The following is a 24050-nucleotide window of genomic DNA, read 5'->3' as shown; positions in this document are numbered from 1 at the left end:
CCTCTAAGTGGACCTAAACCATGGCAGAAAAATGCAGCCCACAGCATAAAGGAACTATCAGAGTGCAGCTGTCAAACATTTGGGGTTTTTTTTGTTGCATGAGATATTGTTAGATGCTTATATAACATATAGAAGTACGTTTTTTATAAACTTAATTCAGATTTACCCATAACTGTAATAAAGTCATTAAACTATGAAATTTAGATTGTAAGAAAGATTAAGCATCAGCTGAGCATTAACACTGGATGACACGCAGACAACAAAGATTTAATTTAGCCTTCTTGAAAAAAAACCCATCTCAATGATGGCTGCTGCTGCTGGCAGAGCCCACGGGCACGCCACTGCAACCCCCTCTGACCTCTGCTCCATAGCTGCTGGGTGACCTCTCGTTTGGGGCTCTACTCAGCTTTTCCCAAGAGGGTGGCACGGTTCCCCCCCTTTTGGTGGTCCTCCTCGGGTCCTTGTACTCTGGGGCCTCTGGATATCTGGAGCCTGGATCTCCTCCATACCTGCTTCATACCCTGGGGGACGGGGCTATGGCTCCCCACACTCCCTAGCAGATCGTTACATGGAGAAACCTTTGGAATACAAGCATGCTGATCCACACAGGTGTGCACACGGGTGTTCACAGACGCGGACTACAGCTTTCTTGGCTGCTGCCTCAAAGCACATTGTGCGCTGTCTATCTTGCATGCTGCACAATATCGTTTAATATTTAGTATCTACTGTTATCTACTGCTAGCTAGTTTATTGTGATAGTGCTTTTTTTATTATGTTGCTCTTTTTTTGTTTGCTTTCTCTTCTGTTTTTTTTCCTCCATACAGGTGATCCAGGTGTTTTGTTTGTTTTTCTTTCTTTCTTCCCCCCCTTCTCACCGTCTCTTCTCCCCTCTGGTTTTCTTTCTTTCCCTCTCTTTCTTTCATTCTTTCTCCCTGTCCTATCCCCCAGTCATGTCTGTCCCGTTTGTAGCAACCGAAAATAAAATAAATACATAATTATAATAAAGGTCAATCAAATGGACCAATATGGCAAGGCCATGATGATCCACTTGGTAAAATAAATCCGCTTGGCATCTTTCTTGGCCTTAAGACAACAATTCTGATGGCTAAAGATCCAAACGGGACACAAAAAAAAAAATCAACATCTCAAAATCTGAACATGACCATGTCCACACTTCTTGCTTACATCATATTTAAAATGAGTTTTCAAAAGTTTTTTCTTTGAATTTTCAAAATTCAAAGTTCAAAAACACACAAAAATGTATAATATACATTCTTTCTGTATTATTCAAATAAATACTGAGTTTAAGTGATTTCCAACACACTGCCTATTTATACCAACACTTTATTGTATCCTAACCTATAGATTCAAAATTAAAATGCCTGAAGAAGACATCTGTGATCAGTGTAATATTAATCGAGTACATAAATAAGTGTTATTTTTGGATAAAGAGTTCTTGAACCCACAAACACTGAATGCAAGTTTTGCTTTGGTGTTAATAAGACAATAAGATCCTCCCCGTCCTCGTACCTGACTTCAATCCTACACTGAATTTCAGGACCTCATCACCTTTGGCCTCCCATAGCGCCGCACGACTCTGTCTGGTGTTTGAGATGGACAGAGTGTGTCACCTGGGGGTGTGTGAGGGAGCAAAGTGAAACGCACTGACAGACTGCGTGCGTGCAAGTACAGTATGTGGCTGTATGTTTACACTCTCCACACACTGTAGGTGCTGTGGCTGCACACAGGCTGGCTGTTTCTCTCTGGAACGCTGTCGTACTGTTGACCACAGGCGGTCGCCTCCTGTCACATTAGATTGCTGCTTCTTGAGCACCTTCAAAACACACATGCGAAATACATGCAAAATAAAATTCAGTCATGCAGCGCACACACAGATTATTCACAGGGATTTTACAATAATTATGCCCTAACTCTTCAAACACCACAAACACAGAATTTCATCATCCTTCATACAAAAGCAGCACACTCTGTCTTTTTTACCTTATTTTTTATTGCTTCACATTGACATTCGTGAACATGATAGACATCCGAAAGAAAAAAAGATCATTTAGTAAGAAGAGAAATGAGAAAGTCAACCGAAAAGATGAAAACATTAAATAACATTATCGCACTCCCGTATTCGTCTTCCCTGTCATTAGTCTTTCCAGGTACATGACAAAAGCATCGTTCAAAATATTTTGAAAAAAGAAAATGTGCATACACGTAAGCATAATTCCCCATACATTTCTGATGAAAATCGGGAGTTGTATGAATTTTGTTGACAAGAAATAACAGAGTTATCCATCACCTGGTTACGTCTTCCACTGCTAAATTTGCAATAAGTATTTATCTTTTATTATAAAGTCCAAATGATAGAGCTCGTTGATTAATAACATGCTTTTGTCTTAAATTCATTTAGTACAACAGTGCTCCAGGTTACCCTACATCCTTACACATCACTGAACACCACACCCTGTGAGTAAATAGAATATGTTACATACATTCATATATTTTGGTCCTATGTTCATTGCAAGATGCAACTTTAGCTTTATTTTAATTTACTAAAGCTAATGGAAAAATACATTTATTTTAAGGAGATACAAAAAGAGAAATTTCTCTGAATGTTTAAGGCTTAAGGACACACTTGACACTTGAATGTATAACTGAGTATCTCAGTGCGACTGCATTCAAGGAGAAGCTTCTTAAAACACATTATTCCAAATAAAGGGGTTCTTAGGTTGCTTTTTGGGGGGTGAAGGGTTTTAAAAGTCAAAGAAAAAATTCATTAAAAACACCAAAAAATATTGCTTTTTTTTTTTCTTTTCCATGTGCTGTGGGAGATCTTTCTATTCCCTCGTATTTCCTCCTCCTCTGCAGCGATCTGTCACATCCAGTTAGTCAGTCCCCCCCGCCCTCTTTAGTTCCTGTACTCGTCCCCACAGTCCCCGATGATCGCCATGAGGTCCCTGGAGCGTTGTGTCACTGCTTCGATGGCGGAGAGATCTTCAGCCGTCAGCTGCAGGTCAGAGCTGCAGCTTCGCAGGCTGTCACTGATGTGCTGCCCCGCCCCTGCGACGCCTAGCCGGCAACCCACAATGACTCCACCCACTGCAGGCCGGTCCAGCACGTAACGCATCGCCACGCTGGCTATTGAGGAGTTACGTCTCTTGGCTACCGTCTCCAAGGTGCCGAGGAGATCTTGGAAAAGACTCCAGCCACCCCAAGTGTTGATCATGTTCTTGTACTTGGAAAGGGAGGCGGTGTAGAGCTCCACCCTAGATATAGGCTCCACCTTTCTGAGATAGCGTTCAGAGAGCAGACCGCCAGCTGCACCAAGAAAAAATGGATGCAAGTGAAATGTAGGGGGGGCGGATGAAGGAGTTAAAAGTGTCAGGGTGGAGAGAGGGGAGAAGAGGGAGGACAGATGGGGCGGAAGGATGGAGATAAGTAAGAAACAGTAGGGAAAACATGAAGGGAGGGGAGAAGTGATGGAGGAAAAGAGGCGTACATGGAGACCATAGTGGTTAGGAGGAGGATGGGATGCAGAGGGGAGGGAAAGTTAGAAGAAAATAGAAGGTGGGAGGGGAAAAAATGAAAGCAAGGGAGAGAGAAAGAGGATGTGTCGTCATGTCATCTGACTCCATCTCAGAAACCCACCATTTTACAGTCCCACACAACAATATTAATGCACAACTCGCACGACTAGAGATGAAGTAACGTCTACTGAAGAGAGACTGAAGTCGAATATTGCTAATGTAAGATGACTGCATGCAAATAAAGGAGTTATATCTCACCGAGCGTGCCGTAAGTGAGGAGCTTAATGTTGTTGGCGACACAGAACTGCTCCATCCTGGCTGCTGGTCGCTGGTCAATCACCGAGTACTGAACCTGCACAGACGGCCACATTAAACACAAAGAGAAGAGGAAGACTATCCTAAATGTGATGGAGCAGTGTTCTCACACGTAGAGGGATGTGTTACCTGGTTGCTGGAAATGCGGATGCCTTTGCTGGTGATCTCTTCCAACCTCTGTGTGTCAAAGTTAGTGAGGGCGAGCTCACCTGAGGAAAAAATAGTCAGATTCTTAACTTGTGTGTCTGGGAACCAGCACACCTCTGGTACTGTAGTCAAGATTTAATGCAATGCAATAACAACACACATTAGTCAAGATTTGTTGTTAAGAGTCAAAACCAAATCTGTGTGTATGTGTTTTTCTATCTATATCAAAGTGCACGCTGATATTAAACCATGATTAGCCACCAAAAGAGTCTAATTCTTGTGTTTATATACATTTATGTTGTTCTCCTCAGTTTCTCCCAGAGTGCAAAGCAATTTTTTGTCATTCATTTTTGTCACTCTTAAAATCTTATGAGTTTATATTATAATTATATGTTGTCCGTTCATTTATAAATTGTGCATTTAGTAGTACAGCGCACATACGTATGACTCCTTCCTGCTGCAGGTCAGAGAGGTGACCCAGTGCCTCCAGATATCTCTTGTCCCCATAGTCCCACCAGTGAAACTGAACACAGTCCAGGGTGTCCACCTGCATTCGAGTCATGGACCGCTGCAACGCCTTCTCCACCACCTGCAAGAACAGAGAGAGTTCAGCTGATTTCTTCTCCCAGAAACATCAAAAAATGTCAAAGCTGAGTGCTGGATTTTATGGACTGATACTAGAATCAAACCTAACAGTATCTATTTCAAGCCATTCGTAGAGATAAAGACAGAAAAGAAATACTGGCGAGGTTATGATTTGATTCTTAATAAAGACATGCACTGCTCTCTAGTGGATAAAACCGGTCTCACTGTTAAAAGCACAGCAGACTGAGCATTGCTGAGTGGCTCACCTTGCGCTCCATCAGTCCAGGTCTTGGTACATATTTAGTCAAACCCTGCAGAGCTGGGCTGAGACTCCCAGAGGATTTGGACTTCAGCTAAAGATCAAACAAAGATAAAAGTTGAAAAAACACCAGTGACTGAGCGGGGTTACATTTAACAGCTAGACTGAACACACTAATTCTGAATTAAGGGTGGAAGAGTTAAATAGTATATGTGGATGGGTTTTCTTTATATGGGGTTTCCGATCATCTGCACATTATTCCAGGCTGACAAAGGCTGATACCATCAGACTGCCACAACACATCAGCTGATATTGCATCAACTGACCTAAGTGCACACACTGGCACTGGTGAGTGTGGGAGTGTCTTAAAGTGCACACCAAGTATCTGCACCTCTGTGAATAACCAATGCTAAAAAAATATCACCACTTTCTGCTGTGACACAAAACTTTTCCCACGTGCGGGACTAATACAGGTTTATTTTATCTCTTGTCTTTAAATTCTGATGTAATTGTGTTTTCCTACAAAATACTTGGCAAGGTCCTGTCAAGATCTCCCAAGGCAAGGTCGTTATTTACTGTCAAATAAGTCATTCTCAGCATATGACAGAAAATTACACAGGTTTCTGTCTCTAAATCAGGAACCCTGCTCTACCCTTTCTGCTCTCTGTAGTTCATCTTTTCCTTGTTAATATCACACATACAAACACGCTGCGGTACATCACTCCAACTGCAACCGTGTAGACATCAGATTTTAAACATCACAGTAGTAAGAGTCCCCCATCCCTCCTCACTCAAGTTTAATTTACCTGTATTGATATCTTCCAGCACATTGAATAAAGCTGGCAAATGGTTGGCAAAACTGAGGTTTCTTCAAATTAAAATGGCTTTTTTCTTCTCATTGTTGTCAAGCGGTTGCTCATAAGGGATTGTGTAATTGCTGGGGTTTCTTTCTGATATTGTAGGGTGTTTATTATACTGTATGGTCTTCCCCTCACCCCAAAAAAGTCTGGTTCTGTCTGCAGTTTCTTCCAGTTCAAAGGGAGATTTCCTTCACACTCTCACCAAGTGGTCCCTCATACGGGGTCATTTTATTCTTGGGGTTTCTTTCTAATATTTTAGAGCCTTTACCTTACAATATAAAGTGGTTTGAAGTAACTGCTGTGGTGATTTGGCGATGTGTAAGTAATACTGAATTCAGTATATACACACTTACCTGGCTGTTAAACTGTCCAAAGATTTCCTCTGCAGGCCCGTAAATGTCTGCCATGTCGAATGTGGTGAAACCAGCATCTACATACTCCTGCATGGCCTCAACTACAGACATGAAAGGAAAGAGGAAAGCAGAGAAAAGGAGGAAAGTAGCACAGATAAGGCGACGCGTGGTGGAGCTTAGAGTAGTGTGAATCATTTCTAGTGTATCAGTCCAGCTTTAATTATCATCCTTAGTTTGCCCAGATACGTTTTAGCTATTATTGTTTATTTATCCCAGAACAATTAAAATAGACCAACAGTACAACTCTACATGAGGGCTTCATTTATTGTAGGATTATTGTATTAAACTGCACTGTAACTGTACCTAATAAATTCACTGAATGAATGAAGCATACGAAAATAAAATAAAAATCAAGACACCTAGCTATTTTTTTAACTTATAGCTACCCGGGGTTTACTGTTCACCTGCCCTGACTTTATCCACCGCTCCGTGCGCCCCGGACACCTGCCACATCCCGTTCAGGACCCGGCAGATCTCCAAACCTCCGGACAGTGTCACTTTGGGTAACGAGGACATTCTGCTGTCAGGGCCGAGGGAGAAGCTGCTGGAGGCGGCCTGCTGTCTTACTTTTTCCCCAGTTGTAAATAAAAGAAAGAGGAAAACTTTAATAAGTGTCCTTGCTGGGAGCGGTGTCGTGCATTAACCGGTACTAATACATTCGTGTTCAAGTGACTTACTCCGTGTACGCCAAAAGACCTGCTGGACTCAAAGCCGGCACGCAGCACTGCAGGTCACCGCTTATCGCCGTCAAATTGAAACATTTATCAGTTACAAAAGAGTTTGGTAACAGTTACAAAACACACCACTGTTTCCACCAATAGCTGACGCTGTTTTACCGGAAATAAAAATCACTCTACAGGCAGGCTGGCTGCTGATTGCTGCCCCCTGCTGGATAATTCAGGAGGGGACTAAAATACCTGAAAACATATCTCGAAAACAAGCAACACCAATAACACACAGATGAGACGCAGTAAAAATAAAAAGTATCTTTACTTTTCAGTTACATCTCAGTTAGAAATCAACAGCACTGTTCATCCAGACGAACTGTGCAGCAGTCCAATTTTAAATTTCACTCTGCAGTTTCTGCCCCCTTCTTTTTTTTCTTCCTCTTCCTCCTCTTCTTATTGTTGGGTTTGCTGCCAGTCTGTCCTCCTACAGGTGTTGGTCTGTCCTCTGTCTCTGAAGCTTCACAGTCTTCTTCTGAAGCTGCAGGTCTCTTCTCAGAGGAAGGCAGATTGCTTGGTTTCACCTCTGGGCCGCTGTGACGGAGTAAAGAGCAAGAGTCAACCTACTCATCTAAAAACACTACAGGAAACTTCCGCAGTACTACTGTTGAGAGAAACATTAAAATAATAAGTTGCATAGCCACTTTGATCAGGTAATCATGTTTTATCCCAAAACAAAGATTTGAACAGATCTAGACAGTGTTACAGAATTAAACTAAAAGAAAAAAAATTACTGACAAATTCAATGTTTTTATGAGCAGACAGGGAACAAATACAGAAAGTCAAATATAACAGACACAACTAAAAACTATTTAGCTAAACACACTGTTAGCTAACCATACAGATGTGTGCGCAGACCTGCATGGCCATAACTCAATGTAACAGCTGGTGTTAAGGTTATTTTTGTAAGTTTACATGACACTCAAGTATTCACCTTATCTGAACAGCCAGTTCCTGCTTTGTATTTCCAGGCTCGCTGCGTTTCTCCAGCAGGGCCACGAAGAAGCCGTGCGTGAGGGTCTTGGCAGTGCTGGCACGCAGACACTGTGGGAGGGGCTCCAGGCCTCGCTCAGGCCACTCTGCCAACAGAGGAACCAGTCTGGACGGGGAGACACGAAAGGATTTGAATAACACTTCTAACAACCAGTTTGGCATAAATAACATACCTCAGGGAGCAAAACCCCAACACTGAACACCTGAACGTTTGTTGCATTTTTTTTAAACATGATTTGAGTTAGTAAAAGCTACCTCAGCCTGCATCTCTACACTTACAAACAAAACCGTAACACCCCCCATTACATATGTATTATGGATATTTGAAATTATTTCACTGTCGCTAACTGCACTTTGTCACAGTCCTCATTTAATGAAAATCTTAAATCTTGTGCCGTCAGTGTCATTGCATAGTCCTGAAAATGGTCTCACACACCTGTAATGTCCAATTTTATTGACAACACTACAATGCAGTACTGCTACTATAACATGCATGTGTGTCAAGGTGGAGAGATCACAGAAAAATAAAAAAAAAATCTCCAGGTTTCATCGTCTAGAGAGCTAAATGAGAATAGAATGCTTTAAAATGATAAATAAACAGTCTGAATGTCTTCAGACTGTTGCTACCTGAAGCCGGGGTTCTGCTGCAGACAGGCAGCTACCACTTCCTCATTCTCCTGTTTGTGGATGGAGCAGGTGGAGTAGACCAGGCGCTTCAGGCTGGGAAACCTGAGAGCGTGGTTAAGGCAGCGCAGCTGGAAGGAGGCCAAAGAGGCCAGACGAGCCTGCTCCTTCTCCTGGTCAGCAGAGGTGTTGTCCTGGAGGCACACCATACCTGAACCCCGTCACACACAGGTTACAATGCTTTTTTGGTTGTTGTTTTTTTTTACTATAATTAAGCTGTTTGTTTCTTTATTTGCACACTGGGACTCTGATTCTTGCTTATACTTGTGAAACGCAGCAAAGTTTTGCAGTATTTGCTTGAACTTGAGAGAGGAAGGATGGATCGGTGATGCCTAAACGGGTTTCTATTCCAGTTTCTACTCTGGACACCCACATCTGTGACTAAGGTTTGTTACATAAACAACAAATTCAATGTTTAAAAATGAAATAAATATGATACATTTTGCATTCAAAGTAAACTAAAGTGTCATAAATTGAAGATACATATGCACAGATGTTATAAAGAACCCTACTGCAGTCATACAAACACAGGGATAACTGGTCACTCTACCTGAACCACTGCAGGAGGGATCGAGCAGGATGTACTCAACATCCTTATACTGCGGGTTGTCGGGGTCCACCTTCAGGAAGTCCTGGTTGGCCAGCTGCTGACAGGTGACCCCTGCACGGAGCAGGAGCGTTGACATGGTGGCCAAGCGCTTTCCATCCAAATCAAAAGCAAACAGCCTGCCCTTGTTCTTCATGATGGCTGCCAGCTGGCTGGTTTTGTTGCCAGGTGCGGCACAGGCATCAATGATGTGGCTACCAGGTGGAGGACTAAGGAGATGAGCGGGGAGGCAGCTGGCTTTGTCCTGCAGAACTATGTGGCCTGCTTTGTACAGGAAGTGGTCATGGAAGTCAGTTTTAGGAGAGAAGACCAGCAGCTCTGGCAGGTGCAGGTCACTCAAAAAGTATCTGTCTTTCAGGGATAAGTCTTCCAGCCTGGAAGCCTTCCCCAGGTAGGAGAAGCCATCCCTCTTCAGGTAGTCCACAACATCCTCCACAGTGGTCTTCAGAGTGTTCACACGTACATATCTGGGCAACTGGTCTCCAGCGGGGTGCTTGACACTGCAAGGAAGCAGGTCTTCATTCCTGCTTACCTTCTGCTTCACCTTCATGCGAGCCAACTCCGCCTGCAGTCTGGAGCGATGCTTCATCATCATGGCCTTCCAGGATCCGCCACACTTCAGCCCCTGGCCTATCAACAGGTCGTACACGAGCACCTTAGCTAGGGGCATCTTTAGCTTGGTATGCCTGAGTAGCTTGGTGGACTCGATGATCTCCTGCAGGACGGAGGAAAACTTCTGGGTCTCACAAACCAGAGCGAACAGCTGTTTGATGTTCTTGAATTGACTGTCGTAAACCAGAGTTTTCAAAGCCCCCTGTTTACCCTCGACCTTCTCCGTGATCTCTGCTGCTTTCAGGTACAGAGCCATGGCGAAAGAGGGTTTTTTTCCCTACTGCGCTCAAACACTCCTTTTCTTTCTTTAGTTCTGAGCAGGAAACAACGAGCGAGTTTATTTGAGCTCTGTAAAAGCAGCTTCTTCTATACTTTTCCTCCGTGCACACGTGAGAGGAGGGGTCACGACACCGGAAGTACTCGTTGACGCACTGTTTTTCTTTTGACGTAAGTAGTAGTAACTGGTGCCGGATCAAAGACAGTAGAAAACGTCTCTATCGCCCTCTGGTGCCTGGCTCCAATGCAAACAAGTTGTCCTCAAATGTTCTCTCCTTGAGATGCTTTAACAGCGTGGCTTGTCATGAATCGCAAGACTTAATGTGACCAAGTGGTCGGCGGGGTTATGAACAAAATAAATTGACAACGCCACCCAGGGGAATTGCACCCCCAGGAAATATATTTAAGAAAAATAGATAAAAGGAATAAAAGAAGACCGCATAGATTCAAGGATGCACACTGAGGCAGGTTGGCTTCCAATATTAAAACAGTTTTATTTATAGAAATGAATAAAATATTATAAATAATATTTTATAAATAAAATATTAAAGGTCAAGATGTAGCATCATTATTGACAGTGTCCTACAGTAAAAATAAAACCATCGTGGAACTGGGACTTACCAGCAGCCGTGGAACCAAAAGGAAATCACACAAAAAGAATCACTGCAGACCACCCAGTGCTGTACAAAAGAAAGTGTGAAAACGACCCACCACCTGAGGTCCCAGGGCCACTGGCTCGTCCTCCTTCACTGAATTAAACACAGAAAAATATGTTAAAAGAATAAGAGGACACTGAGCGTCAGGCTCGCTACAAATCATAAAAAGACTAAAACACACTTTAATAAAAGAAATCTCTCTCACACACACACACACACACACACACACACACACACACACACACACACACACACACACACACACACACAAAAAGGCTTATTCCCCACGGGTCAAACTACCACTCGTGCTGGTAATAATTATTCTCAGGCGTAGGCCGGTCTGGCTCCCCACCGGCTGAGACCGGCCACCCAGGCGATTTAGAGTCCCAGCACGACACTCGGGCAGAGAATCACTTCAGCCCGATCACAGAAGCGTGGGTACGAGCAACAGTCCAGGGTAAAATAGAACACCAGGCGAACCCAAAACAAGGTAAGCCTACTTAATAAAAACAAGACAAGACAAGACAGCAGACTCCACCAAGGAGGAGTTCACAACAGCAGCTGAGAAGGCAGTTCACTCTTCCAATTTAGGTTGGGCAATTTGTCATGGAGGGGTGAGTACAGCAGTGAAACCCCCAGGACCGGAGGCACTATACTCTCATTGGTGGAGATAACACGAACACCTCTCTCCGCAATGGCAGAATTAAACAGACTGCTGCGCTGTAGCTGTCATATAATCGGCTCTTGCTGATGTGGGTGGGTTCCCAATTAACCCAATCACCTGATACAAGGAGCGAGTACAGCGGAAAGAGAGCGAGGGTGGTAGAGCGAGCGAGAGAGAATGAGAGAAGAAAAAAACGGAAGGCGAGTAGCCCATCTGGCTACATTAAGTTGCTGCGGTAGAAAGAAGATCACGAGGTAATTTAATGACATAAATCACTGATGCAGATTTAAAACACTTTTGAACTGAAACATCGCAAACGTGGAAACTATTTTGATAATGCAGTTATATTTTTACTAAATAAGTTGACATGGATTTTATGGAGGCTGTGTGTGCTTTCCAACAGCAAATATCAATGCATGTTCTGAAGAACATATTTATTGATATGAATAGTAGCGATTGACAGGATTCAGTTCATTCTAAACATGGCATAAACAGGATAGTTGCAACTTCAATGATGTCACAGACTATAAATCTATTCTGGATTTGGGATACATGATGATGCTCTGTACTGAGTCTGCACAGTAAACTGCACAATAACCAGTTTGCTTTTTGTCTGGGGGTATGGAGTGGAGGTGTGATTTTCCACTATCTTTATTGAATAATACCACATTTTTAATGATAGTGATTTGGTCAACTGGCTCCATGTGATTAAAAGACTGTAAAAAAAATGCTGAGCATGTTGCTCTTTCTGCTAATAACTTGTTCTTTACTTTAAAAAATTTAGATCAATGTGATGTAGCCTTTTCCTCAAGATTGATAACTAAAGTGTCCCAACTTACCTGAGCCTGAACTCAGGTGTGAGACCTAGTCTAAAAAGGAGAGGAGGACAATCTGGGTTTATCAAAGCACACTTCAAAAGCAAAGCAATTGTAAATTTTACAGGGGTGCACTATTGCTCATGACATGAATAACTTGCACAGCTGTGTGGGCACTATCAATGTTGAATGATATTTGCTAGTTTTCTTGTGTTCACTGGCATCCACAGTGAAGACATCGTGGACAGCGGAGAATCTTCCGGTGGTGGAGCAGACTGGGACAGAGTTCCACTGATGAAAAAGAGAGTCACGATGGATATTATAAAAATTAAATAAAAAAAGATTCAGACCAAAAGATTTGTGATCTACACAATCCAAGCTGATCAACGATAAGCTCAGTATTTTCATTTAATATATTTTTCATCTGCTTGAATGTTTCCTGCTTCACACAGTGCTCAACCTGCTAGATTTTTGTTTGTTATTCATTTATTTTAAATGTCTAATCTTATCTTTGAATCAAACATTCATACATATATACACTGTGTTCATTATAATAACATACATATATACTGTCAGACACCACTCTGACATTCCATTCATGCTCAGCTGAATATTAAAATGGACAAATATGTGTCATCTCTGCATACGCTATGATCATTATAGAATGACATGAAATATTAAAACTGAGCTTAATCTTCAACATAAGCAGTAGTCATATAAATTCATATACTCTTAAGCACAAATGGTGAAAGTTTTTCTGCAGAATAAGTAGCCTATTAGTTGTATCTGTATTGCGGTGTTCTGATAGTATGGCTTCTTATACTGAAGAAATGGATCTAAATAAATAACTAAATAAATCCTCCAGCACTCGTTATTGTCACCTATTGCTAATGTTTTGACGCTGCCAACCTCTCATACGCTGTAAGAATTTAATTCAACTGTTTATCACAGAAAAAGTGTGACTTGTAGGACACGTAACACTAGCGGGCATAATGTTAGCTTAATAGTCAGCTCAACAGCTGTTGTTAGCTCCGGACAAGTGACTACAACAGTAGCGATGAGCCCCGATGAACGGATCCGGGGGCGGATGGGCTCGTACATAAATGGATCGATCGGGGCGGGATACGGTGGGAAACGACAGATACCTTAAACTTGAAGACAGCCCAAGTAGAAGGATCGCTAAAGTCTGCTAAAAAAAGAAATCGCAATGCAAGTTGAACAAACTTGCAAAGACACAATATCAAATTGAACCCATTCTGGTACAAAATGACATCATAATAGACTGTCCTTTGAATGTCACGACGTTCGGCGATAACGTCACTTGAACTCCTTTGAAGACAGTTCTGGGGGCGGAGTCAGAGCCTATAAATATCCCTCGAGTACATACCTTGAACCCATAGATCGCTATAGTTCTGAACTAACAGTTTCCACTTGCGAACACTTTGTCTCATTGAGTAGATCATTTTTCAAACACAGAATAACACGTCGTATAAACTAAACTAAATACATTCATTTCAAAATGAGCTCCCTAAGCTACTTTGATATACAGATGCTCAGAAATGAGATAGAAAATTACAAACAAGCTAAAAAACTTCAGCTTGAGGAAATCCAAGAAAATTACAAACAAGCTAAAAAACTTCAGCTTGAGGAAATCCAAGAAAAGAATTGTAGGATTTCAAGTCTTGAGGCATCTTTGAAAGAAGAGCAGGGACTGGTTGCAAAGATGAAAGAGGAGTCCAAAGAAATGCAGGTGCTCAGAAATGAGATAGAAAAGTACAAACAAGCTGAAAAGCTTCAGTTGGAGGAAATCGATGAAAAGAATTGTAAGATTTCAAGTCTTGAGGCATCTTTGAAAGAAGAGCAGGAACTGGTTGCGAAGATGACAGAGGAAACCAAATCCCAGCTAAGGTCCGCAGAGTCACAGAATGTAGATCTCACAAACAAATATGAGGCAAAAATTCGGGCTCTTCATAAGGCAATCAAACACCTTGAAAATAAGTGTGCCACTGAAAAAACGATGCGGGACAAGAAAGAAAAGGAGGTGGAATCTCTGGTTGTCCTTAAAATCAAAAATGAGCAGGAAAAACAAGAACTCAAGATGAAGCTAAGCAAGACGACTGAGGAAAAAAATGAAACACTTAAAGAACTGCAGAAACAAAATGAGCAGCTTCAGACTGAGATTCAGAACAATGAGAAGTACATTCATCGTAATGACTTCCTTGAAAGAAGGATAGACGAGCTTCTTACACTACCTGGGGAGGTGTACTGCCGTCAACAGAAAGTTAAAAGTGTGGAAGAAGAGAAAGAGAAACTACAGGCTGAACTTAAAAAGTGTCAAAGACAAAATGAGGAGTATAAAGCGGGAAAGCGCTGGGCAATAGATGAGAAAAACCAACTGACAAAGAAAAATGATGAACTGAAAGTACGTCAAAGGGAGAAGGAATGTAACAACATAACGTTGAGGAAAGAGTTAAAAGCTAAAGTCCTGGAATCTGAAAGTCAGATAAAGGAGCTGGCAAGGCAACGTTTTACTATCGACCGTCTGGAAAACTGCCTTGAGGATAAAACTAAGCAAATAATTATATTTGAAAATGAGACGCAGGAACCTGGGAAGAAAATTTCATCCCAAAAAAATAACATAGCCCGTCTGAAAACTGCTCAACAGCTGAAGGGACTTTATGACACACTCGGCCACACTGGGCAAGTCGAGAAAAAAGCCTCCCCAGAGCAGCAAAGAAAGGATGGGGATGAACAAATAGCCCGGAAAAAGGTGAGATTTGACCTGAGTAATGTGGAATACTTTCCATCCAAAGGCGACAATGAGCTGAAAGAACAACAGAAAGAAATTAGAGACCTTAAGGGTAAAATTGGTAACAAGCTTACCACATATGACAGTAAGCTAAAAGCAGTGCATGGCCTGCTACCTCCTATTTCCACTAGGGCCCGGTCTAAAACTGTAGACAACTCAAAGAAGCAGTCTGAGTCTAGGAGCTCACTCAACCTCAAGTCCACTGTTACTCCCAAGGCAGAAGAAGAAATGTTTCATCCCCATTCACCTGAACTTATTTCCCAGTCAACTCTACGTAGAGTATACAATCCTGCTACAAAACTACTCAAGCGCCGGCCTTCAGCCAAACCCAACCACATCTAAAAAATCCTCCTACCAGTTCTCACACTGACTCCAAAGAAATAATCAGCTTTTAAGCTGGTTAAAAAATATCTATTTCTTTGTTTCCAAAGTCAAAATAAATCACAAAGAGACAATATCAGAAAAAAATTTAATACCCGCCCATCCTGAGGGTATATTACATCCGTAACCCAGGAGAGGCTGTATTTGCTATAACATCATAAATGTAAGACAATAAGGACATCTCTGCATGTGTGAGGAAGTGACATGCATTTCATCTATGTCGCTTCATCACCCCCAACCGGTCGAGGTAGATGGCCGCCCCTCACTGAGCCTGGTTCTACTGAAGGTTTCTTCCTATTAAAAGGGAGTTTTTCCTTCCCACTGTCGCCAAGTGCTTGCTCATAGGGGATCTTCGGATTGTTGGGTTTTCTCTGCATTATTGTAGGGATGTTAACTTGCAATATTATATAATATTGCAAGTTAACATCCCTACAATCTCTGCGTTATTGTAGGGATGTTACCCTAAAGTTTTAAAATTGGCACAAATAAAATTGATGTGAACTGAATTTTTCTTTTGATGTGTACAAGTGGTTGTATTTGAGTACTTTTGATCTGCTTTTATTCACTACTACGCACACACTGGCTTCAAAAATACAAAGTGATGGCAGTCCCCATGAAAAGGGAATTTTGGCTTCATTTTTGTACAGTGGCAGGAAGTGGAGTGAGGTTATTAAAATAGGCTGTTCTCAGCTATTTTTAAAGCTACATTTTAGTTAGTTTTTAGTTAGCGAACCTTTAGTTACTGTGGCCAAATACATATTTCATTTTTTAAAGTAAACACATTCTCAGTCACTTGCAGTCAGACATTGAGCAAAAGCACATGTTCGGTAGCTAATCCTTGTATTTACCCTGACTAACAAAATATCTCTGCTGAAGTCACTGAGATGGTTTATATGAGAAACAGAAATGTTACTGGCCTGATCAGTCACTAGGCAATGTTGCCGTTACTGTACCTTTAGGAGTTACACAGTCAGAGCAACATGCTGGACTCTTCTTTAGCTCCTCTGCAGAGCCCATTATTAAATGGGCTCTGTGAGGATGAAGCTGTGAGGATCATTGACCAGAATGCGTCCCTTTAACAAACTGATGAAACCAGCTGTAACACAGGACTTGTTGTTTTGTTTTTTTAATGCAGACCAGCAAATGCGTTCTAGGAAGAAAGAGTCAGCTGATTCATTTGCTACAATATAAGAGGTATTAGCAGTTCACCCTCCTTCTTAGCGTATGGCACAGTTTTTAAAAGTAGAGGCAGAGTTTCTGTTTAATGCTGTGAAACCTCTGCCACACTCAGCTGTTATCCATCAGTGTTTAGCAGCCCGACTGGGCTTTTTAACAGTCTTCACTTTTACAGAGTTTTTGTATAGTAGCAGTCTCTCTGTGGTGTGAGGTGGCAAGCGGTTCCTTTTTGCTTTCACAATGCACGCAGCCATCGGACTGAAACGGTCAAAACCTCCAGATGTGGCGGGCACCGCCAGCAGCTTCTTGGCGAGGCCTTGGAGCTTCGGGAATCGAGAAGCACATTTCCAGTACTGCTTTCCCACAGCGGTTCAGACAGGTACACGTCGAACTCTGACATCTTTAGAGTCTTTGCAGGCAGCTGAAGGAAGTTGAAGATGGACTTCCTCTTGAGGTCGTTTTCACTGATTTCAGGACAGTTGTTGTCTGAGCTGCCAGCACAAGTGTCCATCACGCCATCTGTCTGGCTTTCTTCTTTCACATCGTGCTCCAGCCCACTGCCTGTCTGATCTTTCTCTGCCTCAACAGTAGGAAAAGTTGAGGCTTCCATGTTTTCTAATGTGGACTCAACAATGCTGCGAGCCTCAGATTTTGACGGAGGTGTTAGGAAATCATTCTGTTCATCCTGGTTGTCATCAGAAAACGGCTGCAAAAAAAATGGTTGTTTTAAATGTACACACATTTTTTTCCTATATCTACTCAACATGCATATTCAATTAAATATAAATCTACAGAAGTCCGCTATGCTTCTGGCCTAATTTGGTACCTGCAGTTTGATCCTAGGATCCAGCACAGCAGCTAGTATCATGTCCTTCTGGTGAATCACTGGCTGGAAGTGTGTGTAGAGGCCTGTGCGCAGGGCCTTGCAGAAGTGGGTGTAGTTGGTGACACAATTCTCCAAGGTTTTATCAAGTCCAATGAGGGACGGTATGATGAGAGACATAGTCACACCATTTCCCTGCAGGACCTACGATAGCTAAGACACAAACATGGCATCCACAGTGAAGACATCGTGGACAGCGGAGAATCTCCCGGTGGTGGAGCAGACTGGGACAGAGTTCCACTGATGAAAAAGAGAGTCACGATGGATATTATAAAAATTAAATAAAAAAAGATTCAGACCAAAAGATTTGTGATCTACACAATCCAAGCTGATCAACGATAAGCTCAGTATTTTCATTTAATATATTTTTCATCTGCTTGAATGTTTCCTGCTTCACACAGTGCTCAACCTGCTAGATTTTTGTTTGTTATTCATTTATTTTAAATGTCTAATCTTATCTTTGAATCAAACATTCATACATATATACACTGTGTTCATTATAATAACATACATATATACTGTCAGACACCACTCTGACATTCCATTCATGCTCAGCTGAATATTAAAATGGACAAATATGTGTCATCTCTGCATACGCTATGATCATTATAGAATGACATGAAATATTAAAACTGAGCTTAATCTTCAACATAAGCAGTAGTCATATAAATTCATATACTCTTAAGCACAAATGGTGAAAGTTTTTCTGCAGAATAAGTAGCCTATTAGTTGTATCTGTATTGCGGTGTTCTGATAGTATGGCTTCTTATACTGAAGAAATGGATCTAAATAAATAACTAAATAAATCCTCCAGCACTCGTTATTGTCACCTATTGCTAATGTTTAGACGCTGCCAACCTCTCATACGCTGTAAGAATTTAATTCAACTGTTTATCACAGAAAAAGTGTGACTTGTAGGACACGTAACACTAGCGGGCATAATGTTAGCTTAATAGTCAGCTCAACAGCTGTTGTTAGCTCCGGACAAGTGACTACAACAGTAGCGATGAGCCCCGATGAACGGATCCGGGGGCGGATGGGCTCGTACATAAATGGATCGATCGGGGCGGGATACGGTGGGAAACGACAGATACCTTAAACTTGAAGACAGCCCAAGTAGAAGGATCGCTAAAGTCTGCTAAAAAAAGAAATCGCAATGCAAGTTGAACAAACTTGCTGAAGGAAACTGTTTCCAGGGCCTACTCCGTGGATCGGCTTCCTCCGAGGCGTGGACGTCTATCAGCAGAGAATGTACCTTCACCTATCAGCAGAGAATGTCCCTTAGTCTGTAACACAGTCAAATATATTCTCAAGTAATATTCAAGCATGCCATTCAGCGTGTTAGTACGAGCAGCTCGGGAGCAGCTTGGGAGAACAAGAAAACAGAGACTGCTTTAGATTGTCTTCCCAAAGTGACTCAACTTTATTCACAAGTACAACAGTTTATATAGAGGGTAAAATTCATGAGACAGCAGATTTATCAGTTTAAACCAGTACAGACCAAGATAAGGCAGCGTCTTCCTGCCCTTGGGTGAAGAAGCATCCTTTGTGTAGTTTATTAGTTCAGCTACAATTGTGATTATCTCAGCGACATATTTTCAAGGCACAAAACGAAGAGTTCTTACATTAGTGAAATCTGAAACAAACCATTTGGCCTTCAACAGGCGTCTAAAAGATTAAGAAACTAATGTAGCTGAGGGAGTGATCTCTGTGGTATTTCAACCTTGTACCAGCCTGTGATTCTCACACATCAATTCTTGGGTCAAAGAGAAAAATAACTAAAACAAAGGGGCCTTATTGAATGACAGAGTTTTCCTGCATAATGTCACTATAAAACAATATCCAGTAAATGCTACCATGGTACTAAAATACCTAACAGTTCCCCTCTTTTATTATTTTTTAAAATAATAACTCAAATAGAAAGGAAAAATCACAAATGTAATAACATAATATAAAAAGCAAATCATAAAATGTAATAGTTCACAACCTAATGTTCAATATACACATCAGGAACATCATTGGTAACATCTGGCACATCCTCAGGATCAATTTGTGCTAATTGCAAATACATTGAAGTAGCTGTACTGGTAGCTATATGGGTTATCATTGAGAATGTGGCTTGCAGAAATGTGAACAGGGTTGCACTTTACAATACGAAATAGTAAATAAAAATCCTAAGGTTAATGCAGTAGATATGATTAATAACCTAAATATATAAAAAAGACAGTTCTTCAGTCGTCTCCTGGCCTGGTCCCAGGTTCGAGAGACACCGTATAAGCGTCGTGTGATGACAATGGGCATTTCATTTTCTCCATTATCAGGATGAAACGAGTCTATCTTTATCAGGTTAGACATTGTGTGGTACTCTAGGCTTTCTGTTCCTGCTGGATGTTCGAGTACCTTGTTGTTGTTCTTTCAGGCGGGGGATCAAAGGGCTTTCTGAGTCTTGGCTCTTTCCGGCGTTGTGTGTTAATCAGTGATTGTGTGTGTGTAGGTGTATTGAATCCGGGCGCTGGCTCGCCTGAGTCGTCATCTGTAGGTGTATTGAATCCGGGCGCTGGCTCGCCGGAGACGTCATCTACTTGATCCGACGCCTTAGGTGGTTTGGTGGGGCTGGTCTTAACCCTGCTGGCATGAATCCACTGAGGTTGTCCGTCTGTTAGGATGCTGGTTCTCGTCACTGCAAGTACAGTCTGGGGCTGGAACACGCGTGGCCTCCCAGAGTGTCCTTGGTTTTAGTGGCTTCACCAACACGCATCTCCTTGTCTCCACTGGTGGAACTGTGGAGGGGAAAGGCTGAGAGAGACAAACTTTCTGATAGTTATTATTCAGTTTTTCTACCAGGTTGTGAACATCAGTGGACAATGCAATATCTACATCACCTTCTACTAGCGGTGCCCCTCTGGAAGCTGACCATGGTGTTGGAAATAATCTTATTTCAAATGGAGATAATTTGGTTACTGCAGATGGAGTCATAATGTATGAAATGGAAAATCTGGTTGTGGTAAATGCTGATGTTTTGCTTTTGGTTTTCCTACATTAGTTCGCGCACATGTTAGACAGGTTGCTAATATGCTTTTTACTGCATGTGATGTTTTTTCAATTACAAATCTTGATTTTATTGCTCCTATTACCCCCCTTTGTCCGACATGACTCACACAGTGAAAATGTCGGGCAAGGACTGGCATCAGGGAATATGGGAGGGCAATCAAACCCTTAAGATTTTGTATAAGCCATCTCTGTCATCTAAGGTACAGTCATTATTCTCCCAATAGGTGTAATCACATGCAGAGGCTTGCTCTTGTATGAATTTTAAATCAACATTTGTTTCTAAATAGTCTGGGAGTGTAACAAGTGGCAGCTGTAGGGGCACAGATAATACTTCCTGCGGAGGTGGGAGCTGTGATGCAGCTGCAGCCTTGGCTGTCACGTCTGCTAAGGCATTACCTGTTGCTTCGTCTGTGTCAGCTGTACTGTGTCCTTTCGTTTTTACAACTGCAATGGCCGATGGTAGCTGTATAGCCTGAAAAAGTCTTTGAACAAAATCAGAATTTAGCAATTTATTTTCCATCAGCAGATCTAAATCCTCTCTGTCTCCACAATGTGCCAAAGTCATGCACAACGCCAAATGCATAGCGGCTGTCTGTGTAAATCGTCACATGCTTATCCAAATGGAGCTCACAGGCGCGTATTAAAGCCATGAGCTCTGCTTTTTGTGCTGAGTGAAATGGTAATGAGTGAGCCTCTAGTATGATGTCAGGCACTGTTACCACTGAATAGCCACAAAGAAATGAGTTGTCACTCGGCCTTGAACAGGACCCGTCCACATAAACCGTGGCTGAGTCTGGGATAGGTGTTTGCTCTAAATCTGGACGTGGTGCTGTGGATTCCTGTATACGTGTCATGCAGTCATGATCGTCAAGCCTGTCTGAGCCATCCTGTCGGTCAGAAGAACACAGCATACGAATGAGTAAGTGTGCTGGCGAATTGGGTGTGCTGCTTGCTTTTATAGTGAGATTTGCTGTTGAAGTCAGTGTAGCTTCATAACCTGAGCGACGTTGTGCGGTCATATGTTGTGTAGTTATGTTTGCTAGAATGGTCATGACCTGGTGATTGGTGTGTAGAATAGTGTCATGTGAGAGTGTGAGCTTCTCGCAGTCCCTTATCATGATAGAGCAAGCTGCTACTGCCCTCAGGCAGGCCGGCATTCCCTGAACAATTCAGGCAGCACCTTTGAGTGGCGGAGGTCAGCACTCCCTTTAATGCATTGAAAGAGGCAGTCATTTCTGTGGATCACAGTATTCGAGGAGGCTTCTCTTTTTTACAACAGTCACGCAGAATGTGGTCATGAAAAGAACAGTCTGGTATCCACTGTCTGCAATAGTTCACCATGCCCAGGAAGGACAACATTTCCTTCTGTGTAGTGGGCCGAGGGACAGAGGTCACAGCTTTGACCCTGTCTGCAGTCATGGAACGTTTTCCGTGAGACAGTGTGAATCCCAAATATTGAACAGAAGTCTGACAGTACTGCATTTTCTTTGCTGATGCTTTGTGGCCAGTCTGTTGGAGGTGCTGGAGTAGCATGTGTGTGGCAGTTTGACATAGTTTTTCACTTTCAGCACAGAGGAGGAGATCATCTACATACTGGATCAGAGTACAGCCCTCTGGAGGAATGAAGCACCACTGAGAAAGCAGCAGAGCTGTCTATCATGCCTTGGGGCAAACGAGTCCAAGTGTACTGCTTATTTCTATGTGTGAATGCAAATAACGGCTGTGTGTCTTCATGCACAGGTACTGAGAAAAAGGAGCGGAGCATAAATCCACCACGGTAAAATGTGTATGCAATGCATGTCAATATGCTGTGAACATCTGAAACGAGAGGTGGCAGAGGAATGTTGACTGCATTAATTTGCCTTAAGTCTTGTATGAAACGCCATACGCCAGGTTTGTTAGGCTTTGGCACAGGATTGACAGGAGTGTGGGCTTTATTACTCCTGTAGTCAATAAATCTCCTATCATGACATCTAGGGCTGCGGCTTTTTCGGCAGAAATGGGATGTTGCTTGACATATACTGGCTTGTTGTGTTTTAATAGGTGTACGTGATAAAGTGTACAGTTAATAAATCCTATATCATTCTCACTTTTTGACCATAATGTCATATTCTGGTATTCAGCTGGCAATGTAACTGCAGAAATAGTACAGTGGATAGGGTAGGTTAGATCTATGTGTCGACATATTTCGTAACCTATGTCTGAGTTATGTAACAAAATCACTGTTTGACCTTAGAGAAACAAAAGTGTGGCTCCCAGTCATGGGATTACCTGGTAGTGGCGTCTGTACACGTTTTTTTTGGCACAGTGTGTGACATAGAGTACCGGACAAAAAGGATGTTGAGTTCATTCTCCGCTGAGGCGTCCAGCTGACACAGAGGCTGTTCCTTCTCCATGGTGTCGGTGCATAGGGCAGAGAAAACATAGCTGTTATCAGTGTCAGCAAACATTTCACCCTTTATGTTAAATGAAATACACAAATTCATTTTTGCTCTGGGTGTCTGCGGCTGCTGGAAAACTGAGCCACAATAAAAACACATATCTCTACTTTTATCCTTCCGTCCTCTGAAACTTCCTTGCTGTGCTGGAGCGGGTAATCCTGCATACATTAGTTTCTCACTTTCCTCTGAGCCTTCTACATCAAAATTCAACTTTATCTTAACACTTTTAGCTTTCGTGGTAGTATCTGCACTAGCCTTCAGTTTTACTGACCTGTTTTCTGGCGATAATCGTTCGGGATAGGGCTCCGGAAATAAATTAGAATGCATTGAACTTACAGTCCGTAAGTTGTAAACAAAGTCAGTCACATAAGCACTTCCGCATGTTCTGGATACGTGATCATGGACGTCTTCACCGATTCGCGGACGTAGGTTACACGTAACCGGAAATGGGAGTTGTACTGAGCCGTTATTTGAGACTTTATATTTTATTTTTTTTTCGGTTTTACAGTTAATTTTGAGTTTTTATCGGACCCGTCTAAGGTCTTTGAATTATTCTGACCCATGGTCAGTGATTTCCAGAGGGGTTTAGACGCTTTGAAGGATTTAAGTTAGTTTTTATTTTTGCTGTGGCACACCTGAGGTTACTTGATTTTTTTTGCTAGCAATTTTATGTTTTTAGTGAGCAACTTCTCACTTTTTAACGAGCAACTTCTCGTTTTATGACCCCAGGCAACTTCCTGTGTCCTTTCTGCTGGTGAGCAACTTCTTAGTTTATGACAGCAGGCAACTTCCTGTGTCCTTTCTGCTTTTATTTACAAAACAACAGGCAACTTCCTGTGTTTCTATGTGGGCCACTAAAGAAGGCTCCTCAGTGTATCCCACTTGTTACTATGTGGGCCACTGAAGAAGGCCTCGTCAGCGTATCCCGTTTCTATGTGGATCACTGAGAAAGGCATAACACAGTCTTATAAAATAAAAAGACACGTGCCTACCTTCGTCAGGATCCCACTTCTGACACCAAAATTGAAGGAAACTGTTTCCAGGGCCTACTCCGTGGATCGGCTTCCTCCGAGGCGTGGACGTCTATCAGCAGAGAATGTACCTTCACCTATCAGCAGAGAATGTCCCTTCACCTATCAGCAGAGAATGTACCTTCACCTAT

General features: G+C 42.2%; 4 protein-coding genes and 2 long non-coding RNA genes across 8 annotated transcripts; 2 read left to right on the top strand and 4 right to left on the bottom strand.

Moving 5' to 3' along the window:
- Positions 1-1999: 1999 nt before the first annotated feature.
- On the bottom strand, positions 2000-7029 carry LOC146684279 (uncharacterized). Its single transcript, XM_085444699.1, has 8 exons — positions 6793-7029; positions 6520-6681; positions 6056-6156; positions 4850-4936; positions 4440-4587; positions 3981-4060; positions 3795-3888; positions 2000-3327 (listed from the first exon to the last, which is right to left on the bottom strand). Exons 2-8 carry the CDS (start codon positions 6629-6631, stop codon positions 2918-2920), a joined length of 1032 nt encoding a protein of 343 aa, XP_085300825.1. The 5' UTR covers positions 6632-6681; positions 6793-7029; the 3' UTR covers positions 2000-2917.
- Positions 7030-7086: 57 nt separating this feature from the next.
- nsun5 (NOP2/Sun RNA methyltransferase 5) lies at positions 7087-12040 on the bottom strand. Of its 2 annotated transcripts, XM_085444697.1 has the most exons (5): positions 10969-12040; positions 9068-10761; positions 8461-8668; positions 7775-7939; positions 7087-7374 (listed from the first exon to the last, which is right to left on the bottom strand). In XM_085444697.1, the coding sequence occupies exons 2-5, from the start codon at positions 9990-9992 to the stop codon at positions 7185-7187; spliced, it is 1488 nt and encodes a 495-aa protein (XP_085300823.1). In that variant the 5' UTR covers positions 9993-10761; positions 10969-12040; the 3' UTR covers positions 7087-7184. The 2 variants fall into 2 exon arrangements, with proteins under 2 accessions (XP_085300823.1, XP_085300822.1); XM_085444696.1 differs by having other exon boundaries at positions 9068-12040.
- A 1618-nt stretch (positions 12041-13658) lies between these two features.
- Positions 13659-15843, top strand: LOC146684277 (uncharacterized). Its single transcript, XM_085444695.1, has one exon. The coding sequence runs from the start codon at positions 13667-13669 to the stop codon at positions 15296-15298; it is 1632 nt and encodes a 543-aa protein (XP_085300821.1). The 5' UTR covers positions 13659-13666; the 3' UTR covers positions 15299-15843.
- On the bottom strand, positions 15660-18231 carry LOC146684276 (uncharacterized). The gene is made up of 2 exons (XM_085444700.1): positions 17340-18231; positions 15660-17219 (listed from the first exon to the last, which is right to left on the bottom strand). The coding sequence occupies exons 1-2, from the start codon at positions 17514-17516 to the stop codon at positions 16749-16751; spliced, it is 648 nt and encodes a 215-aa protein (XP_085300826.1). The 5' UTR covers positions 17517-18231; the 3' UTR covers positions 15660-16748.
- A 17-nt stretch (positions 18232-18248) lies between these two features.
- Positions 18249-23078, top strand: LOC146684275 (uncharacterized). The gene is made up of 2 exons (XR_014917306.1): positions 18249-19890; positions 19936-23078. It is a non-coding gene; the product is annotated as an uncharacterized LOC146684275 (long non-coding RNA).
- Positions 19258-24026, bottom strand: LOC146684274 (uncharacterized). 2 transcript variants are annotated; one of them, XR_014917304.1, is made up of 2 exons: positions 23881-24026; positions 19258-20192 (listed from the first exon to the last, which is right to left on the bottom strand). It is a non-coding gene; the product is annotated as an uncharacterized LOC146684274 (long non-coding RNA). The 2 variants fall into 2 exon arrangements; XR_014917305.1 differs by lacking the exon at positions 23881-24026 and adding an exon at positions 23160-23874.
- Positions 24027-24050: the final 24 nt, after the last annotated feature.

Source organism: Copadichromis virginalis, linkage group LG20 (genome assembly GCF_057382275.1).
Source record: "Copadichromis virginalis isolate Kocher_CV1m ecotype Utaka linkage group LG20, C_Virginalis_male_GT1.1, whole genome shotgun sequence".
NCBI lineage: Eukaryota > Metazoa > Chordata > Actinopteri > Cichliformes > Cichlidae > Copadichromis > Copadichromis virginalis.
The sequence above is the reverse complement of the archived record's forward strand: the minus strand, read 5'-3'. Positions and strand labels throughout refer to the sequence as shown.

What these genes read in the sequence shown, in the direction of transcription:
- nsun5 (XM_085444696.1), bottom strand. Translation starts at nt 9,992, where the DNA reads ATGGCTCTGTACCTGAAAGCAGCAGAGATCACGGAGAAGGTCGAGGGT. An exon ending in CAGCAGAACCCCGGCTTCAG is followed by an intron (nt 7,940 to 8,460) that starts GTAGCAACAGTC and finishes CTCCCCGTCCAG; the next exon opens with ACTGGTTCCTCTGTTGGCAG. An exon ending in GAACTGGCTGTTCAGATAAG is followed by an intron (nt 7,375 to 7,774) that starts GTGAATACTTGA and finishes ACTCCGTCACAG; the next exon opens with CGGCCCAGAGGTGAAACCAA.
- LOC146684277 (XM_085444695.1), top strand. Translation starts at nt 13,667, where the DNA reads ATGAGCTCCCTAAGCTACTTTGATATACAGATGCTCAGAAATGAGATA.
- LOC146684276 (XM_085444700.1), bottom strand. Translation starts at nt 17,516, where the DNA reads ATGTCTCTCATCATACCGTCCCTCATTGGACTTGATAAAACCTTGGAG. An exon ending in ATCCTAGGATCAAACTGCAG is followed by an intron (nt 17,220 to 17,339) that starts GTACCAAATTAG and finishes TTTTTTTTGCAG; the next exon opens with CCGTTTTCTGATGACAACCA.
- LOC146684279 (XM_085444699.1), bottom strand. Translation starts at nt 6,631, where the DNA reads ATGTCCTCGTTACCCAAAGTGACACTGTCCGGAGGTTTGGAGATCTGC. An exon ending in TTGGACAGTTTAACAGCCAG is followed by an intron (nt 4,937 to 6,055) that starts GTAAGTGTGTAT and finishes TTTGATCTTTAG; the next exon opens with CTGAAGTCCAAATCCTCTGG. An exon ending in TCCGCATTTCCAGCAACCAG is followed by an intron (nt 3,889 to 3,980) that starts GTAACACATCCC and finishes CCGTCTGTGCAG; the next exon opens with GTTCAGTACTCGGTGATTGA.